Source organism: Typha latifolia, chromosome 4, assembly GCF_019914945.1.
Source record: "Typha latifolia isolate L0001 chromosome 4, TyphaL0001v2, whole genome shotgun sequence".
Taxonomy (NCBI): Eukaryota; Viridiplantae; Streptophyta; class Magnoliopsida; order Poales; family Typhaceae; genus Typha; species Typha latifolia.
The window spans coordinates 5687857-5711945 of record NC_133089.1 but is presented as its reverse complement, the minus strand read 5'-3'; the positions used below and the strand labels follow the sequence as shown (position 1 = coordinate 5711945).

The following is a 24089-nucleotide window of genomic DNA, read 5'->3' as shown; positions in this document are numbered from 1 at the left end:
ATTTTATAACAAACCAGCTGCAGTTATTTGTGAGGAATCCAAATCCAGTCCATTGTCTGATTGAATTTAAATCCAATTTGAGTCTAACATAATCTGATAATAAATGGACTAGATACGGATATTATAACTACCTATCCATTTAGAATCTTATTCGAGTCCCAATCCAATAAAATTAAATAGATATAAATTCAATCTTTCAAAATATCAAATCGAATCTGATCCAAATACACTCCTAATTTCAATAATTTGATGGTTGCATATAATGGCTTAGATTGCGCTCGAAGTAAATATAGGAAACATATGATTTGAGCAGGCATAGTCAAATGGTGCATCAAATGCACTTGCTTTGGATTGGCCAGTACTAAATCTCAACATCGAAAAATAATTGACAATGAATTAGATAATCAATTAATCTAAAAACTTACTTTATTTGGATATCAGCATTTGGGATGGTGACAAAGATTGAGTTGCTTCCAAGAGAGGTGTAAAAAGAGTATATTGCTAGTGTAAATTAATTGCGCAGACTTTATGTAGTGTTTGTAGGAAGGGTGTTTTTCTGTATTCTGGAGAACGAGAAGGTTGTGATTTCTATTGTGGCAAGCTCAAACTCTGATCCAGATCATGACGAGGTCTAAAAAAGAACTATAGATGCAAGATATGGGAAAGAAGGCAATGCTTTATTTTATTTTAATGGGTGCCTCGATTTAATATTTGTATCCATTGGAAAGATATTGACTATTGTGATTTATATAGAATAAATTCTGAAAAATAATATAGCATTATAATTTTACAGAGATCAGGGCCTTACGTATAAGATTATCTACCCAATTCAACAATTTAAGCATCATGGGCTTTATTGAATCATTGTTCATCAATTTTCTTGTACGTGCCAACGTATTCATTTTGATGTCAAATTATCCAAAATAATCATTACACCTTAGTACAGACGTCATGGGGTTTTTTCTTTTCGTAAATTAAAATTTATTAACCACAAAGAAAGGCCTTATCCTTAATTTCCATAGTCAAAATTCAAAATTCTCTAATCTATCTGTTTTCAATTGTAATAATTTCTTTCGTCTCCGCAAAGATTAGCACCAAAAAAAAAAAAAACCAAATATTAATGTATTCAAATATATGAACGAATATTAGAACTTAATCAACGTAGTTAAGTAGCTAGCATTCAGTAACCACAGATAACAATGCCAGCGATAAATCCACACTCTGGAGGAAAAAGAAAAAAAAAAAAATTTACAACTGATCACACTGAATAGGAGCGAACGACAACTTCTCGTTATCTAAATCGTATAATATCTGCAAGTTCTGCTGCTGGAAGTTGCCGAGGATGGACATCCCCCTAGATCCCATAACAGTCAAACAAAGCAAACCAGTGCTCGAATCCACAACCATGTAGTTGTTCGCCGGCAAATCCAAATCAGCACCGTCAAAGTTGAACACCAGCTTCGGAATTTCCACCGACGACGAATCCGACGGCAAGGAGAAGCAAAGATCGAGGCCGATATCGGAGCCGTCGGCGACCGGCAACTGCATCTGAGATATGAAGGCCTTCTTCACCATCTTATACCCAGCCAACTCTAAGTACGTAACGGACGTGCCAGAGTCTATGATCAATCCACCAGTGCCATCATCTTGTAGGGCGAAGGTTGAGCTCGAAATGGTCAATTGAGTTCCACCCACTGTGATCCCTTTCAAGTTTAGATAGTAGAAGGATGGTTGCATAGGGTTCTTAACTAGTGGAATAGTATTAGTTGCACTTGCTTTTATGTCAGCTAATGCACCAAAGAAAAGTGGGCTCGTCTTAGATTGATCTAAAGATGTCAAGCAATAAGAAAATTTGCCCATGCCCAGTTGGGATATAAGAGACAAGGGTCCACGCCCGAGTCCTACCAGGCCCGAACCCTGCGTGAATCCATCGCCTTGGTTCGTATCACCGCAACCAAATGCTAAGTTTGACACCTTTGTAGACCCGAATGTTAAGGTCTCGCTTGCAAGAACTCCTTGTGTGGATGACGTATCGCCATACGTGTACAAATACTCGCACTTCGATTTGCAAGAAGAGATTGGAAGAGCTTCGCATAGATTGCTGGTGCAAGGGAGAGTTTTGTAGGAGGAGGAGCTTGATGGGTCGAACAATGGAGTTGTCTGCGTGAAGCATTCGACGCAGGGTTTGCATTGGGTCCAGATGAGATCGCTCCCAGTGTCTAAGATGGCGGAGAAGGGGAGACTTGGAGTGCCAATGGCCAAGTCCATGAGGTACTCACCGTTGCCTGCGTGGACTGGCGATTGGACCTTCGAGCTCGAGTCGGCGGCGGCCTTCATCGTCTTGGCAGTTAGCCTCGACATCCGGTGGTGGCTTCGACGCGCGGCGCGTTGGATTAGCTCGACCTTGGAGAAGTTGCCATTGGCGTCTACATGGGTGAGATGGACTCTGAGACCCTTTGGATGAGAAGCACTCGCTTGGGTGAAACAAAAGAGTATGAATAATACTAGAATTTGCAGCACCTTGGATGTCACCATGTTTGTGAACAATATGGAAAAGAGGGAGAAGAAGGAGAGAGAGACGATAGATATGGTCAATTATGGCTCATGGCAAACGTATATAGGCATATTGATTAATAGAGTAGTTATAGTTAGGTATGTCTCGATATTTGAAAGTTGATCATATAAAGCTAGGCTATGTTATTCCTAACATACTTGATGAGAAGAGATGAGAGAGAGGTGGTGAGTTTGTTTCGAACTTTGGTAGGTAGGATTTATGTCTATCTCTATATTTCTTTTTCTTATTAATGTTTCCCAAAATCAACGATCTTGATCGATGTTTTATTACAATATATAAATATTAGAAGTTTTTAGGTTTAAGTCTATTAGATCAAGAGACGAGAGAGATGCTTAAGGTTTGGTGAACAACCTGCCCATCAGAAGTGGGCAGGAAAGCTATTTGTTTTCCACTGCAAGCAATGGGAGTGGATCCGCTGCAGCGCCCGGCTGCAACAAATTTGTACTCGTAACAAATTAAATTTGGATTTATATTTGGTATCCCTTTTCCACGTTGAAATTTAACCTAGAATACTCATTTGAATTTAATATACATCAATATATGGATATTTTTTTTTCTTTTTAAGTTTGGCACCCAATCATGGGTTGACGAGTACCCCCCCGAATGCAGCAAGTTCCTGCAATCTACGGCTGCAGAAGCAGCCGTATTAGAAAGAGATTAGAAGGTTGTATCAATTGGTGGCGTTTGGTGAGCTATCAATCTCGTGTTTTCTATTCTTTAAATGTCATCAACGACGTTGGGATGAAAACAAAGTCCCACCTGTTTAGAATAGATCAATTTCTTTACCTGACTACAATATTCTAATTCAAGATTTAAGCATCTTTGATCCTGATGTTGCCCAAACAAAGAATCTTGTAGGTGAACTAGAATTATAGATAGTAGTACTGCTCGAGTAATGGTCAAGTATGTGATATGACTACAAGTGTTTAATTAAACTAAAGCTTGACTTAATGAACCTAATCTTAGGTTAGTGGATTCAACTGGAAGTTCTGATGTAGGTTAGTGGATTGAGTGATGCAACACGTTTTTCGAATTAAACTTGGATTTTCCTTTCAGAGTAGGATTCAGATTTTTTTTTTTCGAGTTCTTCTAGTCAGAAATAATATTCCAGAATTTGTATACATAGATACTCGATCATTTATATTAGGGATAAAGTATTTCTTAATTCAAAAACTTTTTTTTGACATATTGTGAGAGGTTTGAAGGTAAGACGTCTCAACCAGGTAGAACGTACTTTCAAATTCTGGGGCTTAGAGATATTTTAAGTATATTTTTAACTGTGGGATTGACAATTGACAGCAGATATAGGTGGAAGGGAGTACAATTTAGGTTTCCTTCTGATCTCAGTTTGTCACAATCTACAAAACCATGAGGGATGCACCGCTGCACAAAATTGTGAAGTTGCCATAGCTTGACAAAATGTTACAAATGTCCCCATTCAACCTAGAAGAAACTAATCTTGTGCCTTTTGGCAAGAAAACAATTCAATCAAAAAGGCTTACCAAAGATAATCCAACCGGTGCTAGACAGATATTACAGTACAAATTCAAACCCCAAAAATAAATCACGTCCCCATTTTACAGCACAAGCTCGAGTACAAGATAAAAGAAAAGTACACTTAGAATGTCACCAAAGTGTTCCAATGTAGGAGTGCCGCCAGAAGTACTTCCAGCAGGGCCATATGCAGGAGAAACACCGATGAATGGAAAGGATGACCTTGGTGTTGTCGCAGAACCACCTGCTTGTGCCATTGGTGATGGCGATGGCGTAAGAAATGACCCATGAATCAGTGAAGTTGGTGGCTTACTGAGGGGAGGAAACTGATGTTGCCCTGAAACAGTTAGATAGTGTTAGCATTTAGAATAATCAACTAACTAGTGTAAGAACTATAGAGAACCAAAATGAATTACCTGGGCATTGAGGTTGAAAAGATGTGGCCAACCTGCAAATTAAAGCTGGAGTAAGAGTTTCTTCCTTCGGAACGTTTTAAGAAACACAACTCTGAGATGTATGCTTACGTAGTGATGATACTTCCGTTTACAGAACCATTGTAGTTACAAGAGGTGACACTGCAACCACCACTAGTGGGTTGGGAGGTGAAATTTCCGATGATCAGATTGCTGTTACTGCACTGCATGCTCGAGCATGATGCCGCCAACGAGGCTGGTGTGCAGTATAAACTACAATAAAAACACGAGCCTCACATTTCAAATAAGATAAAATGATGGCAAAATAACATATAGGGTAGAAAAAAAGAAATCATTGTTTACTTGAGATCCCCTGGTCCACAGCTGCATTGGACACAGCGACCAGCAGTGATTGCATAAGTCCCATTTGCCACAACCAATCCGTAGTCTGTGGCATACATTGGGAAGGTCGAAGCACATGCTAAATGAAGGCAATACACGAAAGCATCAGTACCATTAGCAGAAAAAGGAATTAATGTTGATTGGATAAAACATAAATATCCACTAGCAAATGAAGAACCTGGCAAGCATCTAGTGATCACAATCACCCAACTCAAGTGTCAACTATTGAGGAAAAAATGTAGAGCTGATAATGTTGGCCCACAAGATCAAAATAAACTGATACATATACCAAAGGGAATTTTGGTAGCAAGTGATCTAATATATGAAAAACAAACGTTAGACCGCAACTATCGGGGGTAGGCTACACGGATCTTTTCCCTCAGGCAACTCTTTCAAGTCCATGCCCTTCATAAGTTAGGGACAGGATGCATTCTCCCTCTGCTTCTGTCACCATTTAAGTTTCCCAATTTCATTTGCAGCGGCTTGATATTGAATAAAGTAACTCCACAATGATGCTACTCCATTTTTGACATGTCAATCCAAAACTTCAAAATAATTATTTACATAACTGCCAACACTCAGTTTCGACCCCATGCATTTATGAAGCATGAAGAAAATAAATTGATTCCTTGATGCTAAAATGAGAAAAGGATTATTTAAACTTTCATAGTTAGAGAACATGCTTTGATTCTCTAACAAAATGCAATAACAATATATCTTTGCATAATTCATTCAAGATAACCAAACACACCAATATGATGTGCATAATAACCTGGAAAATTAGAAAGATAATCAGCCAAATCTAGTCAATGTAATCTCCAGATGATCTAACTCATATTTCATCATCTTAGAAACTTCTTAGGCATCTGGCACCAGCTTACTATTGTCTGAATCATATGGTGGAAAGCTATTACAGAAAGTACAATCAATCACGAAGGAACCTAAGGCAGTTCATAAGAAGGTCAAATAATGATTTGGGACCTCTTTCTTATAACGATATAACCTGATAAGTCTTCGTAAAGGATTATCCCACCCCTTGTATGTAGAAGCCAATAGAACATATACTTCTGGTTAAATAGATGATGTCTGGACTCTGGAGAAGTCAGAAAGTGCTCCAGTAGACAGTATCAAGATGCTCAATTTGATAGCTAACTATTTCTATGAGGTAAGTTAAACAAAAATGGCAAGAAGACGACAGACATGCAATATCAGATTCAAGCGTGAACTTTCAAAATATGCATGAATATTCAACACAAAATTTACAGATAAAGAGAACTGCAGAACAAGGGGAGAGACTGATTATCCTCAAAGTTATATATCTGAAGAAGGTGGCTCTGCATATGAAATTATCTGCATGTACTTACAATTAATAATTGGCAAGTTCAACTTATCCATGAGCCATAATAAAGAGAAGTTAAGTTCAAGGATCAGAATGTGGAAACCAGCTATTGCAGTTGCAAAATCAAATCTAGTACAATCAAAATTTCAGATGGACCATCCTGAGGACTCTGCTAAAGTATGGCATAAGTAATTCATGACGAATATGTTAACTCCGTGTCTTACGGTGGGTAGGTGTATTGGCAGGACAGGAAACATCATTGATGCTAAAAGAACCTACTGAATAATGATGATTCTGTTTGTCAGTGAGAACTTTATTCAATGCTTAGAATCAAAAGAATGCACTAATAGTTTATCGTGGATGAGGTATCTGTGATACACATTTACCAACCAATTATCAAAACATAATTAGGATATAAAGTTCTCAATGTACATCCATGTATGCATGTCATTGTACATTAGTTTGTAAAATGCATGCCAAAGTGACATATGCTCGTTCAGAACAATAATCAACATTAATAAAATCATAGATCATATCATTACCTGGCATTTGCGCACATTAGGGTACTTAAAGAATGTAGCTTGCTGATTTTATCAAACACTTTTTTCTAGTCACTAACTTATAAGTTCCAATCACCTGGCAATGGGATGGCGATGATATCCCCCGGACTGACGACGGCACCTCCCATCGAGTTCACATTCATGATGTCGGTCGTCGTCGTCGAATAGCTCGCTGCAATGCTGGCCACCGTGTCCCCATCCCGCACGACGTACGAGAGATACACCGCCGGGAGGAAATTATCGGTCGAATTGAAGCAAACGCAGGGGAGCGGGATCACCAGCGTGGTCCCGGCGTCGAGCACCCTTGGATCGGCGATGCCGTTGGCCTCCTGGATCTGGTCGGCGGAGACGAGGCCGGCGAAGACGGAGTCGGCGAGGAGTGAGAGGGAGTCGGCGGGGCGGGTGGTGTAGCGGGTGAAGACGGACTTGTAGATGCCGTCGGAGCAGGAGCAGGTAGTGGGAATGCGGAGGAAGAGGCCGGAGGGGAGGATGGAATTGGGGGAGGAAGGGAGGGAGAAGTCGAGGGAGTTGGCGGCGAGGATGGCGAAGGGGTCGGCTTGGAAGAGGGCGGCGACCTCGGAGACCTTGAGGTCGGTGTAGAGGGTGTAGCCGAGGAGGGCAGGGCAGGAGGATGAAGTGGTGCAGGGTTGGATGGTGGATTTGGAGACGGAGAGGAGGAAGGAGGAGGAGAGAAAGAGGAGGAAGGAGAGGGTCGCTGGCATTACCATTTGGGTTTTGGGATTTGAGAGAGTGGGATTGGAGTTGGGGAGTGGAGAGTGGAGAGTGGAGTTGGGGGGAGCAAAGGGGCTGGTAGTGGACAACGGGGGGCAGCAGAGGTTTTTGTTGGATTTTTTCACTGAGCGATGGAAAGTGGCACTTTTATTTTTGGAGCTTTTGTTTATATGCTCTGGTACGGTTTCTCTCTCACGTTACCGTCTTAACTTTTATCTACGTTTATGCCTTTTCAAATAAGAGGACTCCAAATTTATGTGTTAAATACACTCTACTCAGTACTTACTTTTGGCCAAAAATTTATATTTCCTTAATTTTGTTTCGTTCCGCTAGACATGATAAAACGGCCCAGCTCGTCCGTGCCCGGCCCGGTTTGGACCGGGCTAAGCCCGGCTCGGACCCGATTTAGGCTTGGCCCGGCCCGAGCCCGAGCTATCCATGGGTGGCACGGGCCAGCCCTTTGCCCGTCCGACCCGGCTTGAAAGCCTGCCCGTTTGGCCCGCAACTAGGCCCGCCCGTTTTGCTACAGTACTTTGCCCGTCTGCTACAGTATTTTTTGCCATTGAAATTTTGGTATTGCACCGTTTTGCATTATTTTAAGCACACCTTTAAAAAAATTTAATTTATTTTAATTATTTTTTAAACGGAGGAATATAAATATTTTTTTTTAAAATAAGCTAATAGTTAAAAAAATTCTAAAAATAGCTAAAATATGGGTTGGGCCGAGTGATTGGTTGGTCGGGCCGGCCTGGCCCGACCAACTAGCCCGATCTCTCACGGGCCGACGGGCGGTAACGGGTTAGACTATTCTAGCCTGGCCCGAACCCAGCCCGCCCCGAGTGATTGGTGGGTTGGGCCGTAAACAAATACTTAAACCCGAACCCGGCCCGGCCCGCCCGATGATCATGTCTACGTTCGGCACTTCTAATTGAATTGTAATTGTTAGCCTTTTCTATTCAAATTTAATAATGTCCATATCTTTTTAGTTTAAAAATTATTATCAGTTTGCACAAAAATTACTTCATCTCCTTAAAACTTTAATTTTATATGTATTTATTTAATCAAAATATGGTCATTTAGATTATTTGATTATCTCGATTAATACTATATATATTGATAATTTAGCTAAAAGTATAGCGAAGAGCAGTGACTCGGCCGTAGCATGGTAGCGCAGCCCGCTTGACCCCACCAGCCCAACGAATTAGGTTGAAGTGTTTAGACCTAATGGGCCGGGTGAAGCCGAAAAGTCTAAGCTCCATTAAATTTTAGGTTGGGTTAGGGCTTGATGACGTTTATATAGAGCCCATCCACTATATATTTTTTATAATACACATATTTATAAATCTTATTATATGTTCTCTAAACCTTTATAAAAAGTTTTGTGAAAGCTTATTTTATCTTCTTAGGCATTGTTTGGTTTGAAATTAAGCCCCGGATTCGATTAGTTAGTCTTAATTTTTTTCAAGATAAACTTAATTAGATATGAAAATAATAAAAAAATATTTGGTTACTGAACCAGTTTAAAGATCCCTAAATCAGTTTAGAGAGGAGAGTCTTCACAGCAAACAAGACCTTAGTTTTTTACGCGGCTATTGGGTCAGGTTTGGGCTCTCTAATATGCCAATGGGTGGGGGCTTCAGCCAACCGAACCCGGCCAGGTCCAGCAGCGATACAAACAAAATTCAGATGGTAAAATAGTTCTATTCCGAAGCATAAAGTGGTAAAATGTATTTAATCATAATTTGATTTTTGTCCAACAGAAGCCCGGGCTACTAGTACATTTAGAGGGCCCAAGGCTGACCCAATAGCCAGAAGAAGAAATAACCAGGTTCTTGGGCTGGGCTTAAATGTTACGATAGGACCATGGACGGCCCCAATATTTAAAGATGTTACTGATATGTGATTATAAAAACTGTAGTTGAGTTAGAAAAAGATATATATATATATATATATATATATATATATATATATACAGAGAGAGAGAAAGATACCCTTACTATTTTCTTTTAAATTGATTACTCTGTGAAACTAAATAGGTTCGACACCATACATCCTGTGCCAAACCTTGGGCTCCTAATCCTAATGGCGTATTTTGCTACATTTATTAGGGTCTATGCGCTCTCTAACTAACAATAACCTGTGTGTTTCAAGATATTGCATTTGTAATACTAAATGAGATACCAACATAAGGGGAAAAAAAAAGGCTTAGATGCTCTCCTTTTTTCCTCGCTACTACCTGAGAATGATACACAGCAGTTCAACTTGCATCAATATGAAAGGGATATCATGTTCATGGGTAGATGCAGTTTCTTCAAATATATGACACCAAATTAATAGTCCCTAACGGCATCTATCCCTGGCCTTTACTGCAGTCTGCTACTCCAATAATACCGAGAGAAAGTAGAGATTCCATAGTTTTTTCACCTTCTTAAATGCCACTTTCTCTCCCCTTTTTACCCTACCAACGAATGTATGCGTTTATGGAATTCACTGGTAAATCATGATCCATGGAATGGAGTTACGATGAATATTTCATCTTGTTAACATTATCTGTATATTATATATATATATATATATATGGTATCTTTATCCACTTCGCTCAGACTACATTTATGAGGCATCCTTTGCAACCTCATGTACAAACAAAGCTTATTTAAGTCCTCGTCAGTTACGTTTTACCTTCTGCAATGCCCATAGCATGGCAAGTTCATGTCTCACTCACATAGTCACATAAGCAAGTGAGAAGAGAGAGAGAGAGAGATTTGCACTCACACAATCAAGTAACATCCGTAAGTTCTAGTTAGATGTAAACCGGTAAAAAAAAAAACCAACGATAATGGTAAGAAGTAAGAACTATGCATTCTGGGTGTCTTCTTTTATCCATGATAACCCTTCTGTAGAGAGGTAGGATATATAATAAAGCGTGACAATTAGTTTCATAAGTTACTATCTTGTAGAAAGATAAAAATTTATTCTGATTTATACTAATTCAGTTCAAAAATATCATATACTCAGACTTAGCTCTCAATAATAGCAGGATAAGAAATGCAAAAATATAAAATAAAATAACTGAAACCAGCAGTAATAAAGAAAGACTTCCTACACTGAACAAAACAACAGCGGGTATCAACTCACAAGAGTTACAATTAACTTTTCTATTTGCAAACCAGGTCTTCTTTTCAAACTCTGAAGCCATCCATTCGCTATCAAAGTCAGTAATTAATTCTTCACTTGAAACTTTTTTTCAAAAAAAAGTTGTTATCTGCAGCCAAAAACATAATAAAAAATAAAAAAAAAATCTTTGACGTCGTTGAATGTGTGATTCATTTCTAATGAAAACTATTTAACCAATTTCTCTGAGAAATTTGAAAATTGGACCTATTTTTCAAAAAGTATTTACAAAAAGATGGTAAAAGAGAGCAAAGCAAGACAATTAAGCTAAGAAAGAAGAACGAAGCTTACTATAGCTGAGGAGCAAATGATGGTTAAAGGGATTGAAGCCTGGTCCGAGATCTCCTAGTTACACTTTTAGGTTTATCTTGGAGACCTAGAACCAGACAACAACCCCCTTAACCAAAACTGTCTTAACTAAATTGGCAAAAGAGAAGAGGGAGCTTTAAGAGGACCATGGCCTTGCCTTCCTTTATATATGCATAACTCAGTGAGCCAAGGGGGGAGAGAGAGAGAGAGGGGTAGGAGAAAGAGAGGGGGGGGGGGGTTTCATTAATTGCTATTTATTATCCAAGATACACTTGGCACGAATTTGCCCTGCTTGCTTATTCTAATTTTTTGGGGGAAACTTATCATAAAACAACCAAGTTTTGTCTTTATTATCATTGGCACCCTTATAAGGATATTTCTCATTGGACCAGTACCTTTTGTTTTTACTGGCTCAAAGGACAGTTCTGAGTTCAGTTTAACAAAGAACTCTTAACATCTAAACATACAAACAATCTTATTCAATAGCATCACAGTCATTTTGCATTTATGGTTACCTTAATTCATCTACATGGTAATTGACCATTAATAAAACTAATGAGAGGGTGTTTTTGAGGCATTTGGGTCAATATACAGGTGTTAAAAATATATCCATATAGTTATGTGTAGAGAATATTACAAGCAAAATGTAAGACGTTTTTTTGTCAATCTCCCTTAAAATTTTCATCGAACTTAAAATAGCTCAATGTAAATTACTAAATTACTCATTTTAGACAACCTGATTAAGAAGAAGGGTAATTTAACTATTTTAATAATTTTATTTTATTTGTTATATTTAATATAAGGAGTTATTTTAGTAATTTGGATAGATTATGTTAAGTTTGATGTAAAATTTAATCAAGGGTTAAATATATTTTACCCCTTCTACTTATGCCTAAAATCACTTTATTTTCGTATACTTTAAGGTAGTCTATGTACTTACGACTAAAGTGATATCATATTTACTGTCTAACTTAACGGGGTGTGGCCAAATGACCAAAATACCTCGTTGGTTTGTTAGGCTAGACCGACGTGGTTTTCGTTTGGGCAACATCATCTCCTTCCATAGGGTTTTTAAGATTTGGTACAAAAATCGCAGATCGTCGAAATCATACGGCGACATTAATAGTTGGAAAGAGGCCATAGGTGGAAAAGAAAGTAAAAGGAAGAAAATAAAATGGGTGAAAAGAGAAAGAATAGCGAGGAAAGAGTAGTTTGGTTTTTTAAAAAATTAGAAATGTAGGGAAATAATCTTGCAACTGGCTTTAAGAGTAATTTGGTCGCGCTCCGTAAAGTTTGACAGTAAATATGACGGTATCACTTTAGTCGTAAGTACAGCGACTAGTTTGAGACTTTTCAAAGTACATGAATGTAAAGTGATTTTGGGCATAAGTAAAAGAGGAGAGGGAGGTAAAATATATTTAACCCTTTAATCAACTTACTTTAATTCAGATATACAAAAAATTGTATATGGGACTAAAATGACTTTCAACCTAAGGGAAAGTAAAATGTGATCTTAGGTATAAGTTAAAAAAGGTAAAATATATTTTACCCTATAATTAAACTGTAAAACTCATGTTCAGGTGTTAAAAAATGTGTTTATTTCAGCATCTTACTTATTAGAAAACACAATTTATACATGTGTGATACATATTAGAATCTATTATTATAAATTAAAAAGTTAAATACAAATAAATTACAAAAGGGCACTTCAGATGTACCCCCCAAAAAAAAATCCTGCATTTACTAGCACCAGCACTACTCGAAAAAAGGATAAAATTTCACCTCACAAGGTAGTTTGGTGCAGAAAATTTTCACCTCGGAAACCGTGACTGGCAGATGGTGTTTCCATGTAACGTCTATAACATTTATTACGCTCAGAAGAGCATCCAGCAATAAATAGACCTCAGATGCTAACACCTAATCACATGCATCATCATTAAGCACATGATTGTATCCCCACTTGGACGAGCCGTCCTTTGAAAGGTGGCCCCACGTCCATATATCCGACCCAGTTCCACGTGGCACAATTATACACACACTCGTCCAGTGGGCCCAGGTGGGGGCAGTGTAAGACGAGATCGAACCCCAACCGTCCATCTTGTTTTCTTCACGAATTTTTCAGGTTCAATGACTTGCCAGTTGCCAATCGTCTGCTTCGGGGGGTTAGTGCTCTCATATTACATGATTAGGGTTTTTCACATGTCAAAGCTAAATAGTAAGTACGCTACCTAATTCAAACTTTATTATTATTATTATTATTATTATTATTATTATTATTATTATTATTATCAGCAAGGATCCATAGCAGCACCTCACAACCTTGACCTGGCAAATAGATAAAAAAACCGAGATACACGACAGTGGAATGGAAATTTTTTTTTTGAAAACTACCAATTATCCAACTAGGCAAATATCAACCAAAGGTAATACTGCAGACCTTCTATGATAACTACCCTCATTTCTCAAGGAAGAACAAAAGAAACCAACCTATTTTTCAAACAATATCTCAACGACATTGCTCCAAGTCCAGAAGAACCTGCACCTTATTTGTGAACTTCCCATCCCTTTAGCATCACAAGTGGGGAGAATACTAAATTCCTCATTTTCAGCAACAAGAATATTGGAACTACTCAACTCTCACCTCATATCCCTCAGAATCAAAAAAAGCTTCAGTATAACTAATTACTTCTAAAGCCTGGAAGTAGATGCAATTTAGCAAAATTCATGCTTCTGTCTCAGAGCCTGAGGTGCTCAACCTCAATTCATCGACACCGTTATATTGCCCGCAGATATTTCTGCTAGCACTTCCTTTAATGGTCGGATCTTCTGCTGGGACAGCTTTGAAGATTGCTCTAATTCCTTGTACTTTAAAAGGGATGCAAGGGGGGAAAAGAAAATAAAATGTTAGTGCAGTGCAGTATCAACAAATATGATTACATATATATATTAATAAAAAAGGAACTACCTTCATGTAGAAAGCATCAATCTCTTCCTTCGTCAGAGCATCCACCTTTTCATTCTCATCCCACCCTAGTAACCGTAGTAGAGCCTTTTCTTCTGGATCAACAGGTTCTGAACATGGATCTGTTTCTTCAATTTCTGTTGGAAGCCTCTTAGATTCACCACAAGCATCTGCAGTTTTAGTGACATAATGTCCATTTTCTGAACAATTCAAGCCAGAATCAGACAAGATATCAACCTTCTCATGATTAAGAGGACTATGCTCCCCTGAATCATCTAAGCTAGATGAGGATGTGATGCAATCTTGCTCAGGGATAGCACCCTTTGATGTTTTATCCCGTATGTATTTGAAGAATTCATGTCTCTCCTTTGATTGTGAATGTGATCTCTTTTCACCAAATGGACTATGGGTTGAAGACAATGTAACATCCTTGTTCTCACCTTTAAGCTTTTGATTAGAGGGACTCTTCAATGAAAGTATTGAAGCAGATGGAGCTAGACCAACAGGGCTCACAACATTGCTAACACTTGGGCCATCTTTAGTGGCAGGGAAGGTACCACTCTTCTCTCGATTGAGGACTTGAAAACCTCCCAGTACAGATGTCTTCGTAGAATCAGATCTTACTTGGGCACGAGGTGCAAGGCTGCCAGGCTGAGATGACAATTGTTGCCCAATCTTAGAGACATTACTAGAATCTCCTCCTCTTGCTCCTTTGTTTTTCAATTTTTCCATAGAGTTCGATGCCTGAAAAATTATGAATATGAATAGTGATATTCTAAAACATTCTTAATGAAATAATAAATTTGTGTGTAATCTTACCACTTCGACGAAAAAGAGAAGAAAGGAAAAAAGATGCAGTAGCAAATTGAGTACAGAAACTGCACATCCTAAGCATTCAACTGTATCTATTCAAACAAGAGCTCTCATTCTATGCAAATGCTAGAAATCAAATTAAGATTCAACTACAGAATTTAGCAAGAGAAATTTTGAAAAAATCAACCAATAGTCAGTTATGCTTTTAATAAAACAACGTCATCAAATACTTATCAAGGTTTAGGGGTGCGAATGAAGTTCATGGGATGATATTCCCACTTTCGCGTAGGGGTGTGAATGAAGCTAACTAGCATTTGAACTCAGCTTGTTTGTAGCTTAGCTCAAGCTTGCTCGATTGACAAACAACTTGGGCACAATCTCAACCTGAATTAACTCAGTAGATTGGTGATAAACAAATACTTAAAAAGCAATAAATTGGTGGTACTAGTTTTTGCTGGAAGTCACTAACTTAAACTGCAACGGCTTCTAATATAACGTTTTTCCTCCTAAACCAACTAGATTTAGTCCCACATTGGCTAAACTCTAGCAAATATGCTATCTTCTGTTTAAATAAAATGTATTCTCCTCAGTCATGTTAGGAACCAATCAAAACTGCAGCTAGAATTTTACACCATTTTCCTCACAAGCTTTTGGACAGAGCCAAGCTAGCTCAATATTGGAATCAAGAAGAGCTTGAACTATTGCTAAAGAAACTCAGTGTGAGTTGAGCGAGCTCGAGTCAGTATAGATAGATTTACATGTTGATGAAAATTGTGCATCAGTATCATTGAATCTCCGTAAACATGTGTGATTTACATTTTCATGTAATTGACATAGACATTTTTCTAGGCCATGCTTTTCAAGACAAACTAGATAATTTGCAACTGCAGATATGAAATGATACAGCTCGATAAGTTGAGTAGAGCAATTAATAATTTTAAACCATTATTTGTGCACGATTCACAAAGAACAGCTACCTTTCCTTTTAGACCATGCCACTAGCAGCTTTCATCAGTTCACTATGTCTTAGGGATGTCACAATTCTTTCTTTCAACTGTTTCTTAAACATGGTAAGAGAAAAGATATGCACCACATACTTATTAAAAACATTAAACAACCCCCACTGACCACAGTCAGCTCCCAAGTAACTGTAGTAAAAAGAAAAAGGAAAAAGAAGAGAAATAAGACAAAAGAAAATGTCGAAGGAATATGCAATCAGATATGAGCCGTTGAGACTTGAGACTAGACAGAACTCCCAATGTTTTCTCTTCTTCAAGAAATCCACCATTGAAACAAAAAACACCCAGCAATATTTTTTAAATTCTCAGTGAAGTAGAATAGTTCCTATCAATTATCTACTCACCTACTCAAATATTTGAAAGGAAAACACATAGGGAAAAGATAAACACATGAAGTATCTGACATACAAAGATGTAAGTAAATATCTCAAATCCCACCTCATGAACTCAGCAACAATTGTCCTAATCAGATCAAACAAGTTATACTAGACTTGCTTTGCAAGAGGAGAGCTAACTATAAAACTATAAATCATTGTAAAGAACCAATTGTGGCTGTTCCTACTAAAGCTACAGCAGTTATCTAATAAGACTAGTTCCATGGTAAAGTATTGCAAAGCAAATATTTAAACCCATATAAACATCCATAAATGCACAAACTCATATACAAACAGAAATACACCCATCCACATTGCCACACCCATGTGTGTAAGAAAGAGAGAGAGAGAGAGAGAGAGAGAGAGAGAGAGAGAGAGAGAGAGAGAGAATTTATTATTGGACTTTAATAAATAAGCATTAAGGGCACTGAATCGTTCGAGAATTCGGGATCAGGGGGATTGGAGGAGGGGAGGAGTGGTAGCTAATTGTTATAAAAATAGATATGGATCAGATTGAGATGAAGGGAGCCAATGGGGATTGGGGATCTTTAGGGTTCTGGAGATGAAGAATGGTAGTTTGGTGAGCACGCATGTACTGCCGCAACTCATATATATATATATATATATAAGGTAATAATGTATCGTGCATGTTGTAACATGTCCATATGCTTAAATACATGTGTATCTGTAGATAATGTTATAACATATCTAAAGTGCCCAGGAGAAAATTAACTTAACTAAAGCCTACTGAAACACATGCTAGAACAGTATAAACATAAATATCCATACATAGTTATTCAAAAGAGCCCACAAGCAAAGTACATGTTTCCTGACAACAATTCTAAATATCTAGTCACCAAATGAAATATATTTCGACTACACAAAAAGATTGTTGTCTTTATCAGAGGAGACTATTCAGAGGATGTAATAAACGTTGGGATAAAAAACTTCAGCTATTTACCATGAAACTTAGCACTAGTATAACCAAATTTCTAAGATAAAAAGACAAAAACTACTTACAACTATTTAACATATCAATTAACTGATGCTAAACATGTCAAAGGAATGGATAGGTTAATGGAAGGCAATACTAAAAGCGAACTATCAGGCTGAAATGAACATGCATAACATTCTTCTCCAATGTATATGAAATTGATAGATTGATAGATAAATGTGCGTAGAAAAGCAATCTCAATTCTTCAGATATAATTAATAGACAAAGATTCTTCATATAAGAGCATACTAGGACATATTGGAATGTGATGAGTAGATGACCACAAAGCAGAAAGGCCCCTTGATGGAGATCTCTTCTAGTAAAAAGTAAAAACAATCAGAAAATATGGTGTAACTATCCATCATAAACACAGAAATGCACGACAATCAATAGATAATTATTCTCCATATGAGAGCATACTAGGACATATTGGAGCGAGATGACCACAATGAAGGGCCCTTGATGGAGTATGTCTTCCAGTAAGAACAAATCAGAAGATATGGTATAACTATCCATCATAAATACAAAATATTAAGCAGAAGATTCTAATAAAATCAGAAAGAAATAGCTAAGGCTACAACAAAAGGTAAAAATATTACAGATGCTTTAGGCATTGAAGGTGTCACAGGTATGAGCTGCTTGCACTGTCGAAGAGTTAGTTCCTCAATCCTCTGGGTCTGAGTTGATAACTGAAAAAATAACATTGTAATATGACGACATGGAAAATTTCTCAAGCAAGGAAAAAGTTTTATAATAGAGTATCCGACAGTCTACCTGGGGAGCACTGCGAAATCGTGATGGAGCTTGTGCCACTGTTTCAGCCATATTTAATACTGTCACAGGAGTAGCAGCAGTCTGCTGTTTGGATGAGAGGCCTAATCCATTTTCTGCAGCTTTCACAGGAATTACCAATGCGGAGTTCCAGGTATCAATCCCAGGTATGGTTGCAGTACCTAATGGAGTTGTTTGAATAGGGAGGCTAATACCAGGAGATGATACCCTGCTTGCATCTGGGTGTCCATTCTTCTCCTCAGCTCCGAGAGATGGAAAATCTTTTTCAAAGGAGGCACTCTTTGTCCTCCCCCTAATACCATTACTTGAATTAAGTCCTAGTCCTCTGGTTAATGTCCCAATCGTCTTCCCTGGTACCACGGGGTGAGAATGCCTCAAGGTATCCCTTTCAGAACTACTTGTGAGAAACGTCTCCAAATTGTCATGGAACCCATTGTCCACCAAAACTGACCTATCACCTCTGTCACGGAAATTAAAATCCTTGTCTAGCTCTCTCTCACGATTGCTCCTACCAAAACTACTGTATGTTCGTGACTTCCCAGCGCGATCCTTATCATGGGTCCTCGCGCCATTTGAGCTTGAACACCTCCGCAAGGAGGATGACAAGTTCCTCTCATGGTGAACAAGACATGATCTGTTTCTGGAAAAAATCCCTATATGGTGTTCAACTACAACAATCAAAACCACTAGTTAGTACAATAACCAACTATAAGTAACATACATGCGCAAGAAGAAATAATAGACCTGAAAGTGAGGAAGTACTGGTTTGATGGTTCAAAGTGCCATTGTTGGCCACAACCCCGTTCCGCGATTTCAACCACTCCGGCTTGAGCGCGGGCTCACTTCTATCCATGACGGACAAGGACCACCATCTATATATATGCTACTCCCACTTCAATATACAATCCTTCTCTAAAACAAACAATTAACTGCAACTTTCTTGCAAAAATACTCAATCCCAAAAGAAGCCAAATAACCCGCTATAGGGTCAGCAAGAAAAAGGAATTAAATCGCCCCTTCCAATTTCAATTCTTGACCAAATCGTTCAATAAAAAAGAATTTGAATTCGCTATCCTTGGCGGCCTATCCAGAGATTAGGAAAAACTATCTACACATCCAGCATTCTCATCGAAGTACACAAAACGGCTTCAGGAGCCCCTCACCTCGGCATGATTCCACGGGAGCACACACCGAAACCCTAAAAGGATCAAAAGAACCGATCCCTCTCACCCACGAAAAGGAGATCGCCGACCCAAACAAACCCTAGACAAAGCCCAGCGCAGCACTTATCTACGTGAATTGGTAGAATAAGAGACGAAGAAACGCTTACAGCGAACGAACGACTCTCTCTAATTGCCGCTTTATCCTCCCCCTTATTCCAGCTCCAAGAACCAGAGGCCGTGATTGGTACGGCAGAGCCGGCGGCGATAAAAAGAAGGGAATGGAAGCCTTCTTCACCGATGCTTGTAATTGTAAACGTAGTCCTTCTTGCCCAAATGCTATCCGGGTCTCGGAATCGGGAGGCGAATAGCGAGGAGGAATTAGGAATAAGTGCAAAAGAGAAATTGGATTTGGAAGCAGATTGAGTTTATCTCTCTTTGGAATTAAATCAAAAACTTGGAATATATAATCTAAGTTATTCCTCTACTAGTATCTCTATCTATATTTTGCTGCTATATTAGGATGTGGAAAACCCTATTATTCTGGCTGTGGCACGGAAGAGAACAAACTTGCCTTGATCTCGTCGTGTAATCTGGACCGTTGGAATAGATCGTTGGCAGGTGACGGACGGGTAGATTTTCCCCGGATGCCTGGAATCGGTAACGTCGAGCGTATAGCCTCGGGCCGGCTACATCTAGATGGGCCTTAGGGATACTTTTGTAAATATGCTCCTGTATTAAAAATCCAATAGTATTCTATATTTTAAACAAACAAAAAGGACAGGGTTATCTACAATTTATTTCCTGTACTTAGAGCCATAAACTTTTACTAAGTTGTTTGTTTGCGTTACTATGGCTTAGTAAACTTTTGACTAAATTATAATATTATATATTTAGCATAAATAAAAGTATTTAAATTATTTTATTAATCAAAAGAATTACTTTACAAATATACTTTCTTGAGCTTTAAGATATTTTGTTACAAAGATGTTGTTTTTAAAATAATAAATCACTTTTATGTTTGAAATTAAATAATATCATACACACACCTAACCACACCAACAACCATTCTTGCTCTTCTTGGCTTTCGAAATGTACAACATAAAGACTTCTCCTACCTTACTTTCCGCAGTCTTTAGATGAGAGGATTCCATGCATCAAATATTCATTTCTTAACAATTGTTCATTAGCATGTGGAATTTCATACATGGCTTCTTCTTCTTCTTCTTTTTTTTTTTTTTTTTTGTGGTTAGAATTTAAAATATTAAATCATCATTTTAACAACTTAAATGTTAGAATAATTAGTATTAAAGCATATATTATGTTAGGCACATCTGCCAACTCACTAATTTCTTTAAGAGTTTAAGCTATTAAAGAAAATTATTTTTATATTTTTAAATTCTAACATTTTTTTAAGAGAAAGTTAAGATTTTTTTTCTTCTTATTAATGTAGAATATCTTTTAAAATATCATAATCTCTTACATTATAGTATTATATTATTGTGACTTATTATATCATAATATTCTCTGGATACTATCAAGATATGTCTTTTATTTCATAGCATATTTATCCTCCCATATTTGGTGTAAATATATTACTATCAATTAAGATGATCTATATACTAATATACATCTCAATATATTAGCATAACTCTTCTTTATCTCTTTTACTTTTTTCTAATTAGCACAAGAGATCAGCATTATTGTCAAATATCTTCTCTTTCTTTTCTTGTCGTACATGCATTAAGATAATAAAAATATCTAGAGATTAAATATTAAGAAGAGAATTTTTCATAGAAGTTAAGAGAATTAAACTAAGCACGTCAGAAGCCGGTCTAAGATTGGGATTGATATTTGATTTGCTCCAAGTATCTCATTAATTAGAAACAAATGAAGGATCAAAATCAATGTTAATCCGAGAAGCACCACAAAAAAGAAAACTCCACCTTATTATTTTATAATTAGGAACATAATCCTGTAACAATTATTCATCAACCTTTCCAATTCAGCTACCTTTTAGAATTAAGAAGTTGGCAAATTAAAGCTGACATATTATCCCACTCAGAATTAAGACTTGAGAGTGTTGCATAAAACTAGACCTCGGAATATCTATGTAAACTTGTGGCTAAAGTTGTATAGAGATGTAGATAGTTTACTTCAAATAGATTTGCAATTTTCTTGTGGATAATGTGGGCCTGCTTATGTTTGTTCCTATACGCAATTGATTTTTTATATCAATACCTATCAATAGACTCCCAATATCCTATCTTACTTGTCCTAGTGGGGATCAATAGAGGAACTTGGAAGGAGCATCCTATTTTAATGGTTCTATTGTCCATGATTTCGCACGGAATTAACTAATATGTTATTAGTTATTCTTTGTATAAGTGTGGTTTTATAAATTATTATTATTATTAGTTTTATTGTTTGTCGATGAATAATGCATTAGTACTAATTCACTATGTTTTAGTCTTCTTGATGAAATATGAGATAGTGAGAAGTATTAGATGATTAGCCTTTCGAGTTTCGGATAGCAAACAAATATTTATGGTAGTTAGACCGAGAGTTTGCGATAGATTTGTGATGGTGCATAGAAAGTCATATAGTGGTGCGAGGTGTTTAACACCACAAATGATGTAAGATAAACACGAAAATACTTATGAGTTGCTCTATAGCTATAGAGAGATAATATACGTACATCATTCAATATGTTTTAAAGTCTCTTTATATCTTGCATAATAGATTAAATGTTGCTAGTGATTTTTTTTTTCTATCAAGAGAGTTTTCCACTTATATCTTTATATATGAGTTTACTATGATAATTTTATTTCTTTTTTTAGTTTGTGTAATATTAGATCAAAAGTGGTATTTAAGCAAGGTTATATTTAATTCCAATAACTGGTAGTATAAAAGGCAAGGTTGTAGTGAATATTGAAAACAATGGTAGTAAAAATGCCGCAAATATTTATTAGAGCTTTTCTATTAAATTAAGATGGAAAAAATAATAGTTCCACAGACATTTTAAATACATTTCCACTAATAATAACAATAAGCATTAGTTGTGTTAGGTGATTAGAACTTACCAACTACTCTAAAATATTAAATTATTATAGAATAATTAATTTATATTTTGTATTTCAACACTCTATTTTACTTCTGCGCTCAAGACATTTTGATAAACCCAATTAAATGAATAAATAATTTATATCTTTAGAAAAAGATTAATATTATATGATTAATTTATGGCTTCTTGCTCTGATATCATAAGTGTTCATTTAGTTGAAAAATAAGAAACACATATCCATAAATTAGATCTTTTACTCATAATTTATGGTCAAACACCATCTAAATTTAGTATACTCAATAATATGGTAAATATATATCCCTATAGTACTACTAATATCATGAATACCATATCTATTATCCCTGTTTTTTTATTTTAACTTAGAGGTGGAATAAGGGAGAAAAGACTCAACAATATTTAAAATTAATATAGATATTTAAGAAAATACTACTAAAAATAAAGAATAACTACACGCTTTTAAAAGTATCAAGGATATTTTAATATTTTAATAATTATCCTTATTTTATATTTTAATAATTAAATACCTCTTTATCCATGAGATCTTCTATTCTATTATTACAACCAAAATAAGGATAACTCTCCTCTAAACTATAGATAACAAATAAGCATAATATTATTTATGAATTATCTTTTTGTTTCGCCAAATGATGCCTAATAAAAATATATGTTAGGATGAAGAGAAATGGTTGAGTCTAAGATCACAAAGCCTTGGCTCTATTCACCTATAATTGTAGTAATCTTGGTCTACCTAGTAGAAGTATGTTACGATTCGACCACGTGGGTTAAGTTGAGTTAATTTGAATTGAGTCAAGTTAGTTATTTAGATTTATTTTAATATTTTAAATTTTAAATAAATTGGATAATCCGCATCTGCTAGGAATTTGAGTGAATTTGAGTTTAGGTAATATTTTTTATCGTCTTTATTTTTTTCTCTTAACCGTTGGATTGTCTTTATCTTTCTAAGAGTAGATCATAGTTGTAGAAGCATCTCAACTTACCTCCACTAGCAGCCACCCTATCTTACAGTTGTCCACCACCACCCTTGGCCGTCCACCACTCTCCGACGACCGCTGCAACATCGGATATTTACCGTTATGCCTTGATCTGACCTTGCTCCACTATTTTAATAATAACTTTCCATCCAGATTTCCGATTGACTTCATTCTAAATCTATTAGATCCTAGACTTCCGATATTACTACCTCTCAAAATCTCAGAATCATCCTACAAAATGATCATTCCAGATCTATTTTGTAACAAAGCCGCTCTTAGATTAGAGATTATACATGCTTAGGTAGTTCTAGGGTTATAAAATATCACTGTTTTTCATATCCATATAGTTACATTTTTTTTCGTTCAGAAGTTATATGAACACTTTTCTTAATTCAAAGATTTTATGTGGATATAAAAATGTTATATGTACTACTTAGTTCGCGAGATTAAGTGTAATTCTTTTTTTCTATTTTCAAACGACCATAGTTTAATTTTCTTTACCAACGGTCAGACCTACATGATCGATTAACGCCTTATATTAAGGATTAACTGATTAAACTTGAGGTTAGTCTTTGTACTTAACGAGGGTATCATTTATGTGACATGATAACGTGATAGGTAATGGGATAACATGCCGGATTTGCTTAATAGGCAAATCAGTGGGTTGATCCCTATCTTGTTGATAGACTAAACAAGGGTCAAACCAACCTAAATTATATATAACATAGTTTACATGGATCAAGTTGGGATACCTCTTAACATGAATTAATTAGATAAGCACGACTTCCAAGACCTAACTCATTTATTGAATCAGGTAAGTTTTAGATTAGTATATATATTTTCCCATGTATACCCCTCCAAAATTTCTTATTTATATGTATGCCCTTCTTAATTTCTGTAAAT

General features: G+C 36.7%; 3 protein-coding genes and 1 long non-coding RNA gene across 5 annotated transcripts; all 4 read right to left on the bottom strand.

Annotated features, from left to right (window-relative positions):
• Nucleotides 1–1107: 1107 nt before the first annotated feature.
• On the bottom strand, nucleotides 1108–2820 carry LOC140787731 (aspartic proteinase nepenthesin-1). The gene has a single exon (XM_073136824.1). It carries the CDS (start codon nucleotides 2533–2535, stop codon nucleotides 1249–1251), a length of 1287 nt encoding a protein of 428 aa, XP_072992925.1. The 5' UTR covers nucleotides 2536–2820; the 3' UTR covers nucleotides 1108–1248.
• Nucleotides 2821–3959: 1139 nt separating this feature from the next.
• On the bottom strand, nucleotides 3960–7692 carry LOC140787814 (lysM domain-containing GPI-anchored protein LYP6-like). The gene is made up of 5 exons (XM_073136921.1): nucleotides 6860–7692; nucleotides 4846–4963; nucleotides 4594–4755; nucleotides 4486–4517; nucleotides 3960–4406 (listed from the first exon to the last, which is right to left on the bottom strand). The coding sequence occupies exons 1-5, from the start codon at nucleotides 7509–7511 to the stop codon at nucleotides 4153–4155; spliced, it is 1218 nt and encodes a 405-aa protein (XP_072993022.1). The 5' UTR covers nucleotides 7512–7692; the 3' UTR covers nucleotides 3960–4152.
• A 2879-nt stretch (nucleotides 7693–10571) lies between these two features.
• On the bottom strand, nucleotides 10572–11116 carry LOC140787187 (uncharacterized). Its single transcript, XR_012108766.1, has 2 exons — nucleotides 10978–11116; nucleotides 10572–10777 (listed from the first exon to the last, which is right to left on the bottom strand). It is a non-coding gene; the product is annotated as an uncharacterized lncRNA (long non-coding RNA).
• A 2317-nt stretch (nucleotides 11117–13433) lies between these two features.
• Nucleotides 13434–19621, bottom strand: LOC140787242 (uncharacterized). Of its 2 annotated transcripts, XM_073136053.1 has the most exons (6): nucleotides 19280–19621; nucleotides 18694–18821; nucleotides 17932–18617; nucleotides 17757–17846; nucleotides 13961–14701; nucleotides 13434–13860 (listed from the first exon to the last, which is right to left on the bottom strand). In XM_073136053.1, exons 2-6 carry the CDS (start codon nucleotides 18800–18802, stop codon nucleotides 13753–13755), a joined length of 1734 nt encoding a protein of 577 aa, XP_072992154.1. In that variant the 5' UTR covers nucleotides 18803–18821; nucleotides 19280–19621; the 3' UTR covers nucleotides 13434–13752. The 2 variants fall into 2 exon arrangements, with proteins under 2 accessions (XP_072992154.1, XP_072992153.1); XM_073136052.1 differs by lacking the exon at nucleotides 19280–19621 and having other exon boundaries at nucleotides 18694–19182.
• Nucleotides 19622–24089: the final 4468 nt, after the last annotated feature.

What these genes read in the sequence shown, in the direction of transcription:
- LOC140787731 (XM_073136824.1), bottom strand. Translation starts at nt 2,535, where the DNA reads ATGGTGACATCCAAGGTGCTGCAAATTCTAGTATTATTCATACTCTTT.
- LOC140787814 (XM_073136921.1), bottom strand. Translation starts at nt 7,511, where the DNA reads ATGGTAATGCCAGCGACCCTCTCCTTCCTCCTCTTTCTCTCCTCCTCC. An exon ending in TGTGGACCAGGGGATCTCAA is followed by an intron (nt 4,756 to 4,845) that starts GTAAACAATGAT and finishes TTTTTATTGTAG; the next exon opens with TTTATACTGCACACCAGCCT. An exon ending in TTTTCAACCTCAATGCCCAG is followed by an intron (nt 4,407 to 4,485) that starts GTAATTCATTTT and finishes TAACTGTTTCAG; the next exon opens with GGCAACATCAGTTTCCTCCC.
- LOC140787242 (XM_073136053.1), bottom strand. Translation starts at nt 18,802, where the DNA reads ATGGATAGAAGTGAGCCCGCGCTCAAGCCGGAGTGGTTGAAATCGCGG. An exon ending in CAGTACTTCCTCACTTTCAG is followed by an intron (nt 18,618 to 18,693) that starts GTCTATTATTTC and finishes TGATTGTTGTAG; the next exon opens with TTGAACACCATATAGGGATT. An exon ending in TTGATGCTTTCTACATGAAG is followed by an intron (nt 13,861 to 13,960) that starts GTAGTTCCTTTT and finishes TCCCTTTTAAAG; the next exon opens with TACAAGGAATTAGAGCAATC.